General features: G+C 42.1%; 1 protein-coding gene across 5 annotated transcripts in view; it reads right to left on the bottom strand.

Moving 5' to 3' along the window:
* Positions 1-4916: 4916 nt before the first annotated feature.
* VRK1 (VRK serine/threonine kinase 1) overlaps positions 4917-21037 on the bottom strand; it is a 75314-nt gene continuing 59193 nt past the window's right edge. For 2 of the 5 annotated variants that reach the window (XM_019462220.2, XM_019462224.2), the window contains 3 exons: positions 9899-9986; positions 8635-8703; positions 4917-5366 (listed from right to left, as the gene is read on the bottom strand). In XM_019462220.2, the coding sequence (XP_019317765.2) occupies positions 5335-5366; positions 8635-8703; positions 9899-9986 (189 nt within the window). In that variant the 3' untranslated portion in view covers positions 4917-5334. The remainder of the gene's footprint in view (positions 5367-8634; positions 8704-9898; positions 9987-21037) is intronic. The other 3 variants (XM_019462221.2, XM_019462222.2, XM_019462223.2) reach the window with 3 other exon arrangements.

The raw sequence follows: 21037 nt of genomic DNA, 5'->3' as shown, positions 1-21037 counted from the left end.
AGGGCAAATTACAGATCTTTGCCGTAAGCTTTGAAATCTCCGCCAAGGATTTCCGGGCTAGAAACCTGAAGGGCTGGGGTGGGTGGGTGGCTACGGCACAGGGACCAGACCACATACCTTTGCAACTACAGTGCTACATCAGGATATGCACAATACCTCTCCAGTCCAATGGACTCAAGCATTAGCACCAGAATGTTCTGGAAGAGTTCATGAAATAAATGAAGACAAAAGAACATAGCTTTTTTCCCCCCACTTCGGGGATGAGGGTGAGGTCTTCTTAAGGATCTTGAAGCACATTTCTCTACCTAGAAAAGTTCAAGAACTGTCGCTCCCTTCTCTCCTCACCAGGGAACCCCAATGGAAACTTTCCCTGTGATGTACCGCCCTGGAACTTTCCAGTGTTCAGATGGCAGATGCGTCAGCTGCTTTACTCTGACATTTAAGTACTAACACATACTGGACCCTTAGGAAGAAAGTTCGGGAAAGCGTGTAGGGGCATCACTCCCATCTGAGAAGTATACCAAGAAGGATCAGCATGAATTTCTATACTAAGATTTTTGTGTCAAGGTCAGAAAGAACACTGGATGCGGCAGTTTTTTTCAGTTTTTAAACAAACAGTGGCCTCGCTGTTACCAGGTTTTTGTTTGCATAACTGTGATCACTTTCCACTCGCTTCGGAAAGATATCAGAAGCAGAAAAGACAACCTAGAGAAAAGCAAGAACAGGTTCAGACTACCGACCCCTCTCTTCCCCCTCCAAACTCTGGACTCGCCTTTAGGACTCCTTCCCGCCTCCGCAGACCAGGCACAAAAGTTATCCTATAGATTATCTCCATTCATCCTTTTGATACTTCAGACTTCTAATGAGTGCTGCACTTTAAGTGAAAAAGAGGTTAAGAGGTTTTCAAAGATCATTTATGGTGGCTTGCAAAGAAGACCATAATTTGCTCAGTGCAGAAATTCTACAGGTTAACTTGAGCCAAAACTACAAAAACTCAGGAATACGACTCACCAATCGCAAAACCCTACTGCCGTAACACAAGAACACTCACCACTCTATGAGTAACACCTGCTTATTAGTACAGTGGAAATGGTATGCATTTTATTTGCAAAATAACACCCAAGGAACAGAGTTGCCTAAACCACCTGGTCAGCGGTATCCTGCACAGAATCACCGATACGGTGTGTGAGGCGATATTCACCCAAAGACCCTTTTCCAGGACCGATTCTTCAGCGTGCCTGGGCTTCCTTATACCACTGGAGCCTAACAAATGAGGAACACAACACCTGTGGGACTTCAAAAGAAACCAAAACCCACAAAACCTTAGCTATGCAACCGTTATAATTATGAAAAATTATGTAGGCATGATAACAGCACTTAAAAAATAACGTCGTCAAAGAACAAGAGTTTGATATTTGTAGTGTGGTGAATTTTTTCCTTCACTCTGATTTCAGTTGATGTGGTTTGGGCAACAAATAACAAGAGGTAAAACTGCATTAATTAAATCAGTGTGGTGCCGGCATTAAGGACAGACGGACAGATCAATGAAATCCAACAGTCCAGAAACAGACCCTGGTGTAACAACGTAATATATGATAAAACAGGCATCACGAACCAGGGCATGAGAGGCTGGGGGAGAGAGTTTATCTGACGAACGTGGTGGAGCTACTGGTTAGCTATTTGGAAAGAAATTACACTGTGATCCTCAGCTCCTGGCATACGAACACCAAAATTAATTCCATTAGGTTGAAAAATATAGAAGCATTAAAACAAAAAGCCTAGAAAAATCCATGATAAATATTTCTGATTCAGGATGGGAAGTATTTTAAAACAGAAATTACAATGAAAAGGATCAAAAGAGTAAAGCCATAAATGTTAAATTTCATAAAAATAAAAAATGCCACCCAACAAAACAAACGGGAAAAAGTCAGCAACAAATATAACGAAGGGTTTAAGACTGTCGCTATACAAACAGTACAAACAAATACACCAGGGAGAAAACGGAGTGATCAGTTTACAAAAGCAAAATTTCTCAGGCTCACCAGCAATTAAAAAAATTCACCTCATCAAAAGATAAAAATTAGTAATACTGAAGGATGACAAATCTAAGTCATGCGCCCTGATTTAGTGGGCAAAGCACGGGCTGGTGGATTTTTGCAAAGCAACTTGGTAACATGCGCCGGTGACCTTCCATTTTCATGGTCTTTGACTCAGTGGTGGCCTTCCGAAAGTCGAAAGAAATATTCGGGATGTGGACAAAGGTTTCTGCCCAATTTGATCAAGAATATTACTTAAATATCTCAATACTAAAAACAACTTAAATGTCCAATATTAGGGAAATGATCAGGAAAGTGTCATAAATCCACAAAAAAAAAATATAGAAACATAAAAATTATATTCATGAAGTATCTGAAATGGCATGGCAAGTATTTAATTCGAGCTTTAAAAAGCAATACGTGGAGTTTTATATAAAGCACAATACTTATTGAAGATAAAAATGCATAGAAAAGACTGGAAGAAAAGGTGTCCAGACATTCAGAGTGGTTGCCTGTGGGTGGGAGTCGTACGGCTGGTTTGTCGTTTAATATTTGTCCGTGTGTTCTAAATTTTCTACAGTGACCAGGTATCATTAATAAATTTTCATAATCACAAGAATAGCGCCAACAAAACAGAATTTTAAGGGATAATCAAGCACATACCGCTCAACTACATATAAACACACACACATAAAAAACATAATTTATTTATATTTCTACCACTGATTTATTGCTTCGCAACACAGGCCTTTATATGCACATTTAATTTAGTAATTCAAAAAAATAGTTGGGATTTTATAGCTCTGGCCTATTAGCATTTTATTTGTCTTAAGAGATCACTACTGGGGCGCCCGGGTGGCTCGGTCGGTTAAGCGTCCGACGTCAGCTCGGGTCATCATCTCACAGTCCGTGAGTTCGAGCCCCACTTCGGGCTCTGTGCTGACAGCTCAGAGCCTGGAGCCTGCTTCCGATTCTGTGTCTCCCTCTCTCTCTGACCTTCCCCCGTTCATGCTCTCTGTCTCAAAAATAAATAAACATTAAAAAAAAATTAAAAAAAAAAAAAAAAGAGATCACTACTGAAGAAGACCTAGAAGCTATTTTACTTCAGGGCTTAGTTGGTTATCGAAGATTTATCGGTTGCTTTCTAGAACACGTAGCACACACACTACCCCCACTGTGTGATGGACAAGAGCTTGGCACAGGTGTCAAACCCTCGGCTCACTAACAACCTAGGAAAATGGCAGAGAAGGCAGGGCCACGCGGTGCCGGGAACACCTCTCGCAACACGGTCGCGGGGTTGTGAAGGAACCAAGGCTGGTGAAGTCCACCAAAACACGTGTTGGAAAGGAAAGAAAAATGAGACAAGATAAAAAGGGTAAAGATAGAATTGAGAGAGGCAAGAAGAAAAAAAAAAGTAAAACTTGGAACAACAAGGTTACTCAATCTTTTTTTTTTTCTTCCGAATAAAGGGAGCATAAGAAAAACCAAAGTAAGGCAGGAAAGAAGAAAGCAGAATAAGGAGACGCGGCCGATGGGTCCAACTGGCTACTATGGCTACTAGTTTTTAATTCCTGAAGCCCTGCCAACAGAGTAACATTCGAGAAAATGCCAGCACTTGCTAAAAACAATATGTGAAGAAATATTTGTTTTCTTAATATTTAACCAACAGGTTTTGCTATGTTTTTGTGTTCTGGAAAAGAAAAAAAAAGGCTAAGGCATATACACAAAAACACACCACACACATTTGATCCTATTTTAAGCGTCAATGTGTTTGAAACAGAACTTGAGAGTTGATTTAGGTGTTACAAATAAACTTGGGACCGTAACACTGATGAGCACTAAAATCTGACATCCCACAGCAAACAGGAGGAGGCTCTGCCCAAAATCGAGTTCTCGATTCTGCAAAGACACACAGCTCGGGAACTTCAGGAGGTATTTAAAAGATTAGCTTGCAAGGGAAAGTCTGCAGATCTGTTCTGCGTTTCTCAGCATCTGACCACTACAGTCATAAACGCTTCTTTCCACAACTGAACACCCACATCAGGAAGCCAAAGTTTTCAAATCTCAGTGCTGGTTCAGAGCTGCTCAGGGCTGTCTGACAATTTGGATCTGCCTGCGTTCCACCTGTACTATTATTTATTTAGTATTTGCTTCAAATCAACTCACTTTTTTAAAAACAAAAATGCCTACTTTAGGCCGGCTTGTCCTAAGCAATAGAGAAATCACCAGTTTAATGTGCTATACTTACGTTCTGAATACATAGTAAAATAAATGTTTAATGCTTAAATATTTAAATAAAAGTTATGTCTATACAGCATCTAAAAATACTGGATGCACCGTTAAGTGGTGAGGTGTACCACTCTCTAGAAAATACAGTCTAATTCCAAGTTCTGCAACAAAGCGAACTTTGAAATTGTTCATAAATGTTTAAGTCCCAAGCTTTTATTGCCAAGGCAACTACAAAAGGTCCAAATCTTAAAATTTCTGATCACCGCAACTCTCAACGCTTGGTTTACTGCACAGACGTTATTTGCCACAAAAAAGACACTTGCAAGAAAGATGGTCTCCTGTGAATGAGTAAGCTTGCTTTGTCTGTTTGTCTGTTTGTTTCACAGGATTTCCTTAAAAGAAGCCAGGCGATACATCTGATCATGCCCCCAACCTGCCAATTTGTCACCTGTTTTCTTCTCGTGCACCTTGCGTGCTGACTTGGTTGTCACGGAATCTAACTTTCAAATGTTCGTATTTTATCTGTCACAGGCCTACTTACTCCCCCACCTTTGCTTTCATAACCCTTTCCCTTCTTTGGTCCTCTTGTTTCATACGGCAGCTGCTCAATAAATGCCCGCGGAACTGAACAAAATCAATACGATCCAAATCTTACGGCCACGACAAATGGTGTATTTGTTATCACGCAAAAAGAGACTTTTATTTTAAGGCTGTTACTTCCTTCAAGGTAAGGACTTGGCCTAAGCACACTTAGACACTCTGGGCAACGTACAATGATCTGAAAAGTACACAGCATGGTAGTTTTCCTCCTGTCTGCTCCAGAACCTCAAACACACACAGCCTGGGATAGCTCCAAGAGTATAACCTAAAGATTTTAAATTTTATCAATTGGCCTTTAATAAATTGTACAAAGTACTTAATAAAAAAGTTCATATTTTTCAAAGACATAGGTACTTCATGGTTAGCCCTACCCTAAAAGACTCCCATGAAAATGAAACGTTGAAAATAGAAAAAGAGGAGAGAGTCAAACGAGAGGAAGAAAAGAAAAAATCAGCTGACGGCATTTGGTTTACTTCTGGACTCTCTTCCTGGCTTTCGAACCTTGAAGACAAAAAACAAAGAAATTCAAATCATTAACTTGCCAAACCTAAAGATCAGAAATACATGCATTTTTATATACTTTTCCATATTTAAAAATCTAATTGACTACGACGATTTGTGGAGATGAAAGTCGTACACAAAGGCGCTGGTTAACAGCCTCAAAATCTTAGGAAATTGTGTCCATTTGGTAATACTCGAAGAGATACGCCGACATCTTCCAGTACATTAGAACTCTCCCACTGGTAAAACATATCCAATCTACAAGGGCACTGAAATATTTCTCCCCCAAATTTTTATTGTGCAATTTAAAATACAGTAACTGCTAATGTAAGCTATAGCAACAAGACAGGCATTCATTTCTTGGCAACGATGAACTAACGCGTGTTGCGAAAAGCAAAGAGGAAAATGACAAAATGTGTTGCCCTGCAAAGCCTGCTACCTACATACTCTGCGGGCAGGGGAGGCCTGGGCCATTCCAAAACCCGAAGGCTTTTCCACCAGGAATGAAATCGATCCCAACTGAGCAGCCTTCTAAAGAAGCCTCAGGCCTGACACCGGTCTAAGTACCTCAGGACGGTTCCTACCCATCTACTCCTGAGCTGGGATAAATCGGTGATTCTTCACCGGAGGCAGAATTCTTTGCGGGAATCCACCTCACCGAGGAGACTCGGTTCCCACCTAGCACCCCCACTCCAGCTCCAAGGAGGGCACAGCAGTGGGAAGGATGCGTCTAAACCTGATCCCGGCTGCCTAGTGCCCGGCAAACCAAGTGCCTTCCCACTGGCTCGCGCCTCCCTCTGCCAGGAAACGAGCAGCGGCACCGGCTGAGGGGCGGCGGGTCGCCCATAATTAATCAATGAAAGCAGTCAGCAACAGATCAATAACTTCTTTTCTGAAACGTACAAAACGCCCTTTGAATCGAGGACAAGGCATTTACCACACGTCTTCTATTAAACAATTTCTAAAGGTTTTTTGTTCAGTTACATATGTGGAAGATCCGTTTAAAGACCAGTGTTTTTTTACTTTTCCAAGTGCCAGTTTTTAGTTAATCGCCATACACTTCAATTAGAGCAAACTTCAAGTTCACGTGAATATCTTTTTTTTTTCCTGCCACTGTTAATACTTAGACTATATGGCTGGCTTAAACTTGTAAGCTTTTTCTTCAACTTTTCTGGTATATAAAAACTATCCCACGGTGGATTTTTCATTTTTTATTCAAGAATTTTGAGATTAATTTTGCACAGAAACGAAGACTGTAGTGGCAGGGAGACGCTGGCACAATGGGACATCACAAAGGCAAGGTCAATAATCAGTACTGTAGCACATCTACTTTTCAATAAATTCTGGAATCTATCGTCATGTTACAGAGGACACTTAACAATAGTTACTATGATGTTCAAAGAGTATTATTCTCGTTAACATCCTAATTTGTCACCTGACTCTTAAATACCACTGCTGCTGATTCCCTTCAGTGTAGATTTAAGATTTTCCACTGCAACTACAAACACTACCACCACCTGGAATTTGTTATATAATCAGGATTCTGCAACATGGCGTCTTTGCTGCATGTATCAATTCAGTATTTTCCCTAACAATCAATTCTGATTGTGGCAGAAACGGTATTTTTCCTCTCCTCATCTCTCTTAAAAATATACCCATTTTCACAATATATTCCCACTGGTAAAAGGTCCAGCTGTAAGACTAATGCATAAAATTTAATATATGGAAAATGAAAAAATACAAGTTTGGGTACTCTTCTATGATTTTATTAATGCAGAAGTAAGAAACAAGTGGGGGGCTTCTTTGCCTTAAAATATCCCCCCCCCTTTTTTTTTAACTTTATCACAGATACTCGAGAGGTAAACATAAATCCTGCTTGCCTCGGCTTCGTCAAGAATGGACTAAAACTCGAGGCACTTCACAAATACTACTAACAAGAGAAGAGACTGTGGAGTACTGTCCTTTCATGAACGGGAGGGACAAAGCACACCAGCCATAAATATCATGGCTACATTAACTAATTTTTAGTACAATTCTGAAATACTGGCATGGTTTTGAAATGCCAGAATATGCATGGCTTTTTAAGGCTTATCATTTTGTGGGGGGAAAAATTACTTGCAGCAAATAACCAAATTTTCTCAATTGGTAAAAATTATGCCTTGCATAAAAATAAAAGGATTAGAGGCCTCTGTTCTTCTTGAAAACCACCCCATCACCCCCTCTCTTTCTTTGAGAAAACCCACACAATACACATTTTGAAAGCTTTCAGAATGTGTTCTTACACAATAGACCCCCAACTAGTCAAAATGAGTTTAGGTGTATCAAGAAAATTATACACGTTTTTAAAACGGTCTAAATAGATATTAAAGGAAAGTTGCTCCCACTCTGCCAGGCACAGCATCCTGAAAGATCGCACAGTGAGAGAAATCTCTTACCATATTGTAAACCATAAATTGTGTTTGAAAATAAAATTGTTAATGAAGAAACTGACATTTCTAAAGCTGCTGTTTGAGGTAACCATTCTTGAAACACATTTATGACACAAAATCTTAAAAGCTCTAAAACACAGAAGTCACCGAATTGTATTATATATTTCTTTAAAACAAAATCCAAACATAATAATGTGCCTCCTTCTTCAAGTTACTTTAAAATGATGAAATATAAATCTATATTTCCATGAACGCTTGGCTTTTTTTTTTTTTTTTTTTTTGCCAGAAGCAATAACATTTTACCATCTCAGGTAATAGTTCTCTCATTTGTGAATATTTAGACAGTAAAATACCTTAACTAGCCCTATACTTTCGGGGAAAAGACGAATTGCAATGAGAAGAGAAAGAACATTTAAGCATTAAGCAATGCAGAGTTTATAGGAATAAAGGAGAATCTGATGATCTCTTTTTTTTAAATCAAAACAAAAAAATCTGGATTGTTCTCCTTAAATTTGCAACGGGGTCCACACTCTTCTAAGGACTTTAAATCAAAAATTTTAGGTATAAAAAACATTGTTCCCGGGTACAGGCGAATTTAAAATCACTTCTGTATCTCATTAAGCCACGTTCAGGTCACGAACAACCCGCAGGCAGTCAAGAGGGGCCCGAGTCTTCTCCACGCACAACTGAGTCCGCTTTGGTCTAAACGGGCACCAACCTTACTGTGACAGCGTAGGCCCTTTGCTCAGCTCATACTGCCCGTTTTGCAATTTAAGGGATTTTTGTTTAAGAATATTGTTCTATCTTTATAAATGCTCCTCAATGTCCCCCCCACTCACTGTCATGGCTGCTGCTAGTCTCTGGCTGAGACAGGCTTCCACGCACGGCTCCTCGGGGCTCCTCACCTCCTAGTAAAACACGGACAAGACGGGAGGTGGGGAGGGTGGAAATGAGGAAATGGAAGCGGCTGCAGAACAGAGAGAGGAACGTCTTCGAAACCTTTAGCCTCCAGGGTGAGGTTCTGTCCTCCCTCTCTGGATGCCCCCAGTATCCTCTGGGGTAAATTCAGATAAACCTAAGGATGCGCGCTCAATAAATACTACATAATAAAGACTATGTTAACAGAATCGGAGCGAAAAGGGTTCTCTTTGAAAGTCGAGTGTTTGCCGTCCACACATACACAGGTGACACTCTCAAAGGAAAGGTAGGACACATCCCTGGCTGGACTCAATAGGCCACTTGTGCTTTAACACAACTTTTGCCAAAAAAAAAAAAAAAGCCTTTATTAGAAATCCAGAAACGTTGTTTCAGGACCAACAAAAGGCAGAGATAGAAGTCTGGAAAAAGAAACAAATGGTACCACTCCAGCACTGAATTTCTTCACCGAGTCCACCAAATCCCCTCTTGTGAAACCTGGACCAGGTGCCCCTTTTCCTGAGCCACCCACAGGTGCGCCGTTTTCGAAGCCGACCACACCGCAGCCCGCCCTCGCTGCGCCCTTTGCGGGCGCCACCTTCCTAACGCCAACGCTGGCACCGCCCCGCACTGCGGGAGCCTTCGGCACCAGCCTACAAGCCACCTCGGAAACGACTGTAGACTTTGCTTTTTGCTTCAAGAGCTTTGAAAGGTGACGACCCGAGGCTCTAACTCCTCGCGTCCCAACTCGTCCAGAGAAACGAGGAGTTGGCACACTTTGCTGGGAGCGCTCGGACGGCTCAGGCAAGTGGGGCTCGGCAGCTGCAGTAAGCCCAGGAACTCCTCGCCCGGTCCGGACAGTCCGCTCACCCCGTTCCGTAGATCAATGTGCGGAAATGGAAGACAGAGTTCTGGCTCCGGCACCCGAACGCTCCGTGTCGTGGGCTCCCTAGATGCAAAATGAGAGCACCTCCCGCCCCAACTTCATGATCACGATGGACAGCAAATAATACGGTGTATGTACAGAGGACACTGTGACCACACTCTACAAACACGAGCTCTTCTTGCATAGTATTTTATTAGACAACCAAAATGTTACGACCGTAAGTGAACCTCTTATTGAGTGGAAGGAAATGCAATCTGTGCTTACATAAGGAGAAAGCTAACAGGCAAGACTGTTCAACTTACGGGTTTGTGTGGCCTCTTCTGTCTGTGTATCTGAGCATTCCATATCTTCAACACTGGATTCTGTGCTCTCGATTCCTTTCTTTCGCTTCTTACGTGTAAAGATTTTTTAAGAGAGAGAGAAAGAGAGATGTGGTCTGACGGTCAAAGAAGTAAACACACGAACCTACCATAAAACCACCATATATGCGAATCTATCCAGGTGTGGGCGTATCAAAACAAGCAGAAGACCGTTCACAATGTCAGGGTGGTGGCCGCCCCTAAGGGAAGGGGCTCGGGATGGCAGCCAGTGGGGTGAAGAGAATCTTCAAGGATACACTTAGCCTAAATGTGAGCTGATTGGTTACCGCCACCTCTAACTTTTTATGCTTCTTCAGAATCATCTACCACTGAAAGCCTCACCATCGGGATTGATAATACGGAAACTCTCTCCTAAAGCAAAGCGTTTAACAAAACGGGTATCACCACTCGGGCCAACGATACTTATTCTCCCCGTTTCACAGTGTGTGTTGTGTCTGCGGTGGGGGAGCAGGGGGTAATCTCTCTACCTGATCAGTGGGAAAATCCACACCTTGTCCATATAGTATGGATCACTGGTTATATCCTACAAATCGGTGGTAAAAGTCTACTTTAATGACAAACTTCCAGTAAATGTATTGTTTTGGCACACTTTTTATTAAAAGGTTAAGAGGGCATAAACCTACCTGTAAAGGAGGAGTCTGAAGAGGAAGTACACGGCTCTCCTAAAACCTCAAAAGCAGGTTGGCTTTTCTACCCTCCCCTCAGGCCTTTCCAACTTTCTATTTATTTTTCTAGTTGAGGGCTACTTAAAAGTTAAGGCTCGTATTCTGCCACCGGCCCATCTTCCCAAGTGTTCATTCAATTTCTTTTTATTATTTTCGATCACTTTCCTAACTAGTTCAGTCCTGTGTGAAGTTTTTAAATTACTCAACATGTCTACAAATGGAAGACCTTAGTAATAACTTTACAACTTTGTATTTCTCGTATACCTTTATCCCAACTTAAATGTGTTAAAATCCAAATGACTACTCAAAGCTTCCCTCGGTTGCCTGGATTTCATTTAGGAAATCCCCTCATTTGTCCCCGATTTCAGATTCACAACGCATCGGAATGTCCTCGCTTGTATTTTGTAACAATTTATGTGAAGTTAAACTTCACCTGAGCATTTCCCTTGCCGCCCTGCACTCTGCTCTCTCGCCCGATGGCAACCGCGGGTTCCGTTCCACAGAGAACAACACGGGAAAAGCTCGACTCGACTCAAACTACATTATCTTAAAACCCCCGAATGGTCAGAACTGTTATTATGCACGTATTACGAACAATCCCGCTGTTTCAAAATATTCTTAAGGTGGCCATGGAAAGATCGGGACTCAGATATACCCACCATGTTCCTAAAGCAAACGCTTCACGTGCACAAAAAGAACTTGACGGCACCTTAAGAAACTTGAAAAGGCGTTCATTTAGCAGATCTGTATAGGGAGGTATTGCCTCTCAAAAATAGCTGTGAGAGTGGCTGTAACTTCATATAACTGATGAGAGAAGGGGAGAGTGCCTTACATCTTTCTTTTCCAAAGTGTTGCTTCATGATTACCATCTAAACCCTGCTGGGCTGAACAGATTGGTTCGATAATTACATACAATAACTGCAGTGGGCAGGTAACCCTCAGCTGGCACAGGGCAGCTCCCCTGTGAGAACTTCCATATGCAAACTGCACTGATGGAGTGCATTAGGTACATCTTTCCTGCCGGTGCACAGGCCTGATTAACGCCAGCCAAGACTCCAAGGTTAGCATGTCAGCAGATTTGTGATGCATTAGGCAGGAATAAACACAGACACTTTTGTTCGTTCGGACCAAAATTAAGGAGGAATATTTCACTACTCTATTGCTTTCCATACGGGAAAGAATGCATTTTCCGATCTTGAGGGGGCAGTTTTTTAAATGCTCATTACAAAGGGGGCTATCCAATACATTCTTAAGAACCTAGTGTGTTCATCTTGTTTTCAAGCTTATTTAATAAAAATAAATAAATAAATAAAAAAGAGCTTCCTTAATCCCCATGCAGGTAAATGACACAGGAATGAAAATCAGCCAGTATTCAAGCAAAAACAAACCACCCGTGTTGTCAGCACCACGCAGTAGGTAGAACACTGAATCTCAGGTGGGTATCTCCAGCCCAACTTTTCTGAGAACGTGTTTAGTTTTGACAGAAAGGACCAATGGTCTACAGGAAAAGACCAATTTAAAAAAACAAAACACAAACAAACAAAAACCCTTCCAGTTTAATAGCATGTAAGTTAGTGTGTCATTTCTACAAGACAACGAGTAAAATTCCAAACAATTCACTGGCAGCTTCTTTCTCCCGACTGTCTCCAAATGCTTCATTTCATTATTTGTCAACATCCTGGGCTTCAGACAGTGTGTATTTTGGTTCTCTTTGAACAGAAAATGGCTTCACAAAGGCACCACGCTAATCTCTGATTCTGTCATATTCCACACCAGGTCCCACAAAGTGCCTTTGCATTTATAAACGAAATCAAAATATTGTACGACACACAAGAATAACTTACAAACTCAGAACAGAGTTTTCTTTTAATTCAGCACAGCTAAAATATCTGCAGAAAATTAGGTTTATTTCAAAGGGCATTAGCGTATGTGTTACACATTGTATTTTTGAAGTGTTCAGATATGCTAGGCTAAAATTTAGTTAATTAGCAGCTTCTCACTTCCAGCTTAGAAACAGGGAGACAAATCAGCTAGATGCATTTGGACTGATAATTTACTAATAGTCTAAACACTGACTAGAGACCAGTCAGAGACTTAAAGCTGTTTTAACGGGGCAAAGAATTAAAATCTTCCGAGGCAAAAACCAAAGACCTGTTCATTCTCTGCTTCCCAGGTCAGAGACCAAAAGATCACCTCTAGACCCTTTCAACAGCCTCTGGGAAAAGCCAATCAGATGTCTGGCTATAGCAAAGGAGAGGAGGTTCCGGGCCTGTGGCTGGTTTTTCCTCCTCATTACAAAAATCACACGTTTATTATAGAGACTTAGCGGATACAGCCTTTGGAACCGTGCATGTGTCAATGAACAAAGAATTCTAAATACAAATAGGTGACTGTACTAATCAGTCCATCTTCCTTTGTTCATTTGGTTGAGGCCACCTAAAGTCACCATGCAGAGAGACACAGTTTATAAATTACTCCTCCATACGTTCACAGCAACCAGAAAAACAGGCTGTTACTCAACAGTAACTAAAAAAGATCGAATGGATCTTCTGCGAAGGTGAAGCAGACGCGACCGGGGGCTTCAGTTAAAATTCACGATGCAGACAAAACACTGAGGCTGGGGAGGGCACGAGGCCAAGGGAACTGTGGGGTGTTTCCCAGCTGGGGGTGGGGAAAGACCAGAACTCGGAGCTCTTTGTTTTTACAGGGTTTCCATCTCGGGGCTGCGCCGCCCCACTCACCCTGGGCAGGAGGCGGCGACTCCCGGTTGCTTTGCCTCCACATTGACGTGTCCCTTCCTAAAGGGGTCAAGCCCACGGAGCGGTGCGCCTGGGGAAGCCCAGCGCTCTTCACCTGCGCGCTCTCGGTGAGCCCCGCGTGGCACTGTACGTGGACACACGTGCGGGTCTGCACCTGTCCGGCAACCGTCCACCTAGCGCCGTGACGATAAAGAGCTGACTTCCCATCGTACTCCAAACCCTTTGCAAACTGTGTAACGTTGAAGTGGACATCCAGCAAGTACAGATGTATTTTGAGGAAAAGCAGGAAAAGGTCAGACGTAATTGGAAAAAGAAGAAATGAAAAGAAGTGGGTCAGGAAGCGAGTAAGGGACTTAAAAAGAGGGGCAGATTCATTTGAAGAATAATCTAAAGCTATTCTGCTAGAATGCATTAAAGTGATTTATTGTTTTAAAAGAGTTCCAGTGATAAAGGCTGTCACAAGAATCGGGAACATCACCATTTCCTTCTGCAGTAACTCCGGCCTCCGTGTTACTGGGGGCAGAGAACCCACCACACATTGACCGAGCGCCTACTGTGTGCCCGCAACTGTTAACAGGCTTCACTCTCAGGTTGAAAAAGACATGCTAACAAACAGATGAAAGCAAAAGACTAATTTCAGCTTCTAGAAAACCATTAAGCACACGCAAGTGAAATTTCTAAAACCGTACGTATGGAAGTCCTATCAAATCACTGTAGAGGTCTGTAAGTTGTCTCAAGTCCAACATGACCCCCCGCGCGCGGAATGTCATTCTATGAAGGATCAATCCGTACACAAACGGGACACATGCACTGCAGCAGGGTCCTCGCACAGAGAGTCGTGACACCGCGGCGATTCTTTCCAGGAAGCAACTTCATTTGTGCTGTGGCCCCACTCGGGTGGGTTCGTACCTGGAGAACTGAGCCCCGAGCGCCACGTGGTGTAGATTTTCATACACTTCCACTTTTTTGTCTCTCACACACAGCAACACACAAACATGCAGTCTGATGGGGCGGTCTCACGTTACAAGGTCGTGAGGGATGCTGTCACGTATGCGTATAGCCAGGATGCCTTGAGGTTTTTGTTTTCGGGGTTTTTTTCCCCCTCTCCTTAGGGAGGGGGCCCTACCACAACATGACTTCATTTTATTCGTTGTTGTTATCTGCTTCCATTTACGTGTCCCGTCTACATGTTTAGTTATCTACTCTGGACGTAGGAAGAGGAAGTACAACTCCAGTAAATTTTGCTGATTTTAACAGGTCTGGGGGACTGGGTTTAACAAAAGAAAATGTTTCAATATAGGATTTCCCATGAGGAATGAAGGATTCCCTGTTATCAGCTGAAAATGAACTAATGACACACAGTGTACAGAAACAAACAAAAAACCAAAAACTAAAATCTCCAGTGACCGTAACATGGGAGACGGTCTGCAAGGAGCTGAGAGTGAAACACGCTTGGTTTACTCTTGTGGGGGGAGGACATAGATTCGGGTTATCTTGAAACGTTCATACACACACACACAAGTTAAAAATAGATGTTTTAAACACATAAGTGTTTAAAAATAAGGGGGGAGGGATATTTGACGGACAATATTTCAACCTCCTTCCACCCAAACTCTAAAGCAATGAACACGAAGGACAGTTAAGAACTATTTCAGCAACGGACAGTGACAGTGCCTCACACCATAACCTTTGGGAAGTGGTGGCCAAGAACAGTCAGACACTTCTAGAAAGCAACATGAGGCTCCTACCCAACGCTGAACCACACTGGAGAAAGATCATGAGGGAACACCATTCAGGAATCTTTTGACACTGACGTCCAATTTACAAAATATAAATAGGAAGCTTGGAAAGGAAGACTCGAACAGCCCCCGAAAGAGACCTTCCCTACTCCCACAGTGCCTCATCAAAAGCTGGACACGCAATTCTGTTTCTCCCCTGGCTGAGAAGAAGCCTGGAGAAAGAGGGCAGAACAACCACAGTCATTCAGGACAAATTATTTTCAACAATAAACATGATTTATCAAAATAGATGACTAAAGAGAAAACAAGTAAATGAGAGCAAAAGCCATGGAGAAGAAACCCCAATGAGGCTTCTCTCACTGTGAATTTAGATTTTACCAAATGTTTGCCTCTTCTGGCTAGGAAGAGAATGGAACAACTACTGAGGACAGATGATTTGGCCCACTGTCCCAGCTGAGCTCGGCTCTCCAGGTCCTCCCCAAGTATGAGCTGCAGGCAGAGAAAGTCCCTTTATAATACAGGGTATACCATATTCATGGAACAAAAAGGAATATTGTGAAGATGTCAATTGTTCCCAAAGTGATAGGGTCAACACATTCTCAATCAAAATCCCAGAAGTATTTTTGTAAAAATTACTAAACGGATTATAAAATTTATGTAAAGCCAAGGCACCAAGAATAGCTAAGACAAAGAGAAGAACAAAGTTGGAGGGCTTACACCATGAGATACCATTATGAAGCCAGTAGTTCAAACAGTGTGGCCAGGCAAAGATAAGTAGGCCAATGGTATAGAACAGGATCAAAACACAGATGTGCAGACCCAAACACATATGGTTTGAAAGCCTGCTACATGCTGTGGGGACATTATAGTCTTCAATAAATGGTTCAAATCAACGAATAATCCACAGGAGGTAAATAAACATGGACTCATACCATGCACAAAATCAGCTGCTGGTAAATCGTAGACCTAAATGCAAAAGATAAAATTTCTTGACAATGACCGAATATCTTCACGATCTTGGTAGACAAAATGTTCCCAAAACAGAATACAAAAAGTACTAACCATAAACAAAAAGACTGACTAATTAGGCTTCATTAAAATGAAGGACTTTGGCCATCAAGAGATACCATAGTGACAGAATGAAAAGATAAACTACCAACCGTAAAAAACAAACAAACGAACAAACAAAAAATGTGTAATACACAGACTGCATATATACGAAGTAGTCAGGTCTGGCAAATCAAAAGAAAGCTGACAATCACCTCCCCTCCCCCCTCCCCCCTCCCCCGCCACTTTTTCATGGACAAAAGATTTGAAATGCACCTCACAGCAAAAGGACAATGGAGACTGACGGGCATGGGAAAAGGTGTTCCAAATCAATACTCTCAAGGAGATTAAATTAAAACCACAGAGAAATACCAGCACACATCTACCAAAATAGATAAAAATTAAATATAAGGCAACAAATAGTGTTGGTGAGTGCTGGTGAGCAGCCTCTCACAGGCTGCTGGTGGGGAGCATAAATTGGACAGTTGCTGTGGGAAACTGCCTGGCATCAGCACTGAAGCTACACGTTAAGTAAGCCCTCTACCCCGTAACTCCACTATGTATATACCCCGCCGGAAATCAATGCATTGACTTCCCAAAAGAAGCTAAAAGAATGTTCTTAACCGGCATTCTCGCAAGTGCCAAAAACCGGAAACAGTGCACGCGTCCATCACTAGAAGGGATAAACGAATTACGATGCAGTCATATAATGCAGCGCTCAGTACACAGTAACGAAAAATAAACGACTCTGGTTGCATGCAACAGCATGGAAATTCAGACATATAATGATATGATCGACACAAAAGGGTACATACATGTCGTATGGTGCCGTTACTGCAAATTTTCCTTAAAGGGCAAAAGCAATGTATGGTGTTGTAAGTCAAAATACTGGTTACTTTTTTTTTTTTTAATTTGTTAATCTGTATTTATTTTTGAGAGAGAGACAGAGTGCGAGTGGGGGAGGAACAGAGAGAGGGGGAGACACAGAATCCAAAACAGGCTCCAGGCTCCGAGCCGTCAGCACAGACAGAGCCTGACGCGGGGCTCGAACTCACGAACTGTGAGATCGTGACCTGAGCGGAAGTCGGCCGCTCAACCGACTGAGCCACCCAGGTGCCCCCTGGTTACTCTTAATGAAGGAATAATGGCTGAGAGGAAGGCATGAGAGAGGTTTCTGGGGTTCAAGTAATGATCCAGACCTCGATCTGGGGGATGTTTAAATGTATATGTTCACTTTGTAAAGTTCAAATTCCACACTTATTTGTGCATTTTTCTGTACACACATCATGATCCCACTTAAAAATATAGGGCGAAAAAAGCTCCTTGACAAAACCCAGACAAGTAAGACAAGATTAAACTACAGAGCTCAAGCAGCTAAGGAAGAGAATCATTAGTCAACACTGAATCCGCTGACCTAGAGAACTGTGGCTAAACCACCAAGTGAAACACAAAGAAATGTATCAACTTCAACAACCTAAATTTATGTAAAGAAAATACACTTTCTACCACGCAGCATGCTCAACCAGCTAGACAGACGTTCACCAAATTCAGAGGGTTTATCTGGGGCAATCTGACTGAGACTACGGGCTACGTGGTATAAATTTAATACTACATGGGGGGCAGTCACCTCAAGAGACAGGAAGGTGGCCACCAGAGCGGAAAGCCTTTACCCTTACTCAACTCTTTGCACCATGTTCCAGGCTGAGTGCCAGCAGGGATTCATTTCACCACGGTTGATGGTTTTTCAGAGAAACTCTAGGAAGGCCAACTAGCATAATATAACTTAAAAAAAAAAAAAAACAACTGGAATATATGGGAGTGGAAAGAAGGCTACGTACACATCATTCACAGGAAACAAGAGTATACACTGCCTGCAAATTGCAGGGCCACACGTTAGGCCTACTCACTGAATCTCCAGGGATGAGACTCAAGAAATTCTGACGAGCAGCCCTGTTGTTGGCTTGGGCAAGCAACTTAATCAAGGCCGTGCAAGAAAATAGCTAGTGGAGGTATTACCTTCCTTTTAACTTGCTGAGTTCCTTCCAGTAAATTAAGCTGTTCTGAACCCAGATGGGACAGGGAGGAATTCTTTAAGGATGGAACCACATGCTATTGGTCTTTATAGCCCCAGGGACCTAGCCTAGACCAGGTGCATAAATTAGACTTTTATATCGCTGAATGTTGGTTTAAGAGAACACAATGAATCCAGTAACTGCTGGAACTACTGCCCGCTTCTCAAGTGTTCAGTTCTAATCAACAAGGAAAATCTTTGGCTGTGTACTTCCTAAAGGTAGAGCGGTACTTAGTTTTTTTCAGCTTTGGCTGTAGGTTATCCCCAAATCCTGTGCTTTAAGTAAAACTCTCTGGCTACTGAGGCTGAAAACATTTTCAAGTGGGTAAATTCATACTTCACTCTAGTTTCCAAATGTGCTGCACCACAACCGAGCACGATTATAAAAAAAAGGATAGAGACCTTGCTTCATTCCGCTGCAGATCAATTCTCGTAGGTTTCTGCCATAATGGACAACTCTTGGGAACAGAGAAATAGACACTGAATTGATTAAACCTTTCCCTTTCCAAAAGAGAGTTGAGTGTCATAAATACAAAGAACATATACCTTAAAAAAAGTTTTAAGAGATTATGACAAAGGGAAAGGAAAAAAATATATACTAATTACAAGGTTAAACATAATTTCTATGATTGAGCATCATAATTAGCTCTGAGCTTCCTAGTAGCCGGAGCAAAATAATGACATCTTGATTATATACCCTTTGCTAAAAAAGAGATGGACCATTAATTTGTCAAAGGAAAACTTGCCAGTCAGTGCAGCTCTGCCCTTATCTGCTCTAGATGTGGGCTATTTACAATGTATTTGAAGAAAATGTTCTCGGGCTTAGAAAAAACAGTCTGGACCAACTCTTCCGCGTTACAAAAAAAGACAAAAGGCCAACAAAGTTAACAACTCACCTACAGTAACATGGCCATCAAAGTGTTTCATGATCTCACCTAATCTTAACTGTTATTAACTTTTTTTTAACACAAAGAATAGCCCTGTGTCAGTCAGCCATGAGGGAAGGAGGGAAAAAGCAGGAAACTAATAAAGTGGGAAATCTAGTAACTCACTTGATACTCATTTTTGCCCTCTAAACGAAGCTTTCTTTCTGCAGACGGGGGTTGGCCCAGAGGGAAATCTCCGGCCTTCTGAACTACCCAAGGACACATGAGGACTGTGACGTCACAGACCCTGGTTCTGCAGAGCACTGACCTACTGGGCTATGAAGTCAGCCAAGCTGCAGAAACCACGTTTTCTCCAGCACGGAAGTCCCAGCAACGGCGCCCTGCAGAGTAAGGGGCTGTGGCACTGGACTAGGTCTCACCACAATCGATCTTTAAGTTCCCAATCGGCAAAAATTTAGAGGAAAACACCACAGACGCTGGCTACGAATATTGCCGCACAGAAAGTCTGGCCTTGGCAGGCACGTGCAAAGTCCAAATCTGCTGCCTTACTGAACAATTCCACTCGGGCCGCCATTTTATCCCCTGCACTGCAAAGCTGGACGTGGCTTTCCGCACACTGGCTGACCACAAAAATGGGGCGATGCCATTAAGACAAAACTTCCAAAAGGAAAAGACATGTGTACGTAGATGCAGCGCATAATTTCGGATCCTGTGGTGAGACTACAAAGAGACCTAATGTTTGCCAAAAGCGTCAAATTCATGATACAATTTCAAAATTCTTATCTCCTTTAGAAGTTAAAAAGAGTTACAAAAATCTTAAGATGGTGTTCCTTATTTAAACCCTTTTTCTCACAGTTTGGAATAAGAAAGGAATGTACTGGAATTTACAGTCAATGACAGTAAAAACAGGCAACGCTACAAAAAATATTTTTCTGCTAAAAGTACTTTCCCTTTTCTATTTAAAAGCAGCGAACGCATTTTATTCAATAATTTCAGACTGTAAGGGAAATCACTAAATTAGTCAATAATTTAATGATTAAAAATAACCAAGAAGTTGACGTATACCTGTCAAATCTAAAATTTTTAAGTGATACCAGGAGTTATTTACAGGCCAGCACAACAGTTCACCCATCAAGCCCATTGTTAATATCGCTCTCCAAAAAAATTAAACCTCCTTATATGAAGATACATCGCTTTACATGACGACATTTCTGTAAAAAACAAAATAATGTTCAAATGGTGGGGGCACCTGGGTGGCTCAGTCAGTTAAGTGGCCGACTTTGGCTCAGGTCATGATCTCATGGTTCACGAATTCGAGCCCCGTGTCGGGCTCCGTGCTGACGGCTCGGAACCTGGAGCTTGCTTCGGATTCTGTGGCTCCCTCTCTCTCTGCCCCTCCCCTGCTCTCTCTCTCTCTCTCTCTCTCTCTCTCAAAAATAAATAAACATGAAAAAATTATTTAAAAAAAACACAAAAAACAAAACAAATGGTGAACACTCCCCACCAGCAAACCAGGAAACTATCAAACACTACTTTTCAAATAGTGATTTTCGAACCCCGACTTTCAAATGGCACACTGTGACCACACCAACAAGCGAGGAAGAGCTAAGAGCCCAGAGCAACCCTGCCAGGTGGCCTGGTAGGTAAAAACCCCCCAAACCACGGGCTGAGTGCCCCATTCAAATCCCCCTGCCAGATATCAGTATCCCACATCAGAATCTTGCTAGGAATTTACCAACTTGCCACGGGATAAAGAAACATCCATCCATTTTTCTACAACCGTCTATATATTTTTCTGTCTTATATCACCTTATATGATGGTGATAAATATTTAATTGCCGAGCAGTCTGTTACAATCTTCTTTACTCATTGACTTTCCGAAAATTAGTACTT

The sequence above is a fragment of the Panthera pardus genome, unplaced genomic scaffold (assembly GCF_024362965.1).
Source record: "Panthera pardus isolate Hobbes unplaced genomic scaffold, ASM2436296v1 HiC_scaffold_24, whole genome shotgun sequence".
Lineage (NCBI taxonomy): Eukaryota > Metazoa > Chordata > Mammalia > Carnivora > Felidae > Panthera > Panthera pardus.
Note: the sequence above shows the minus strand (reverse complement) of the source record. Positions and strands in the feature narration are given on the sequence as shown.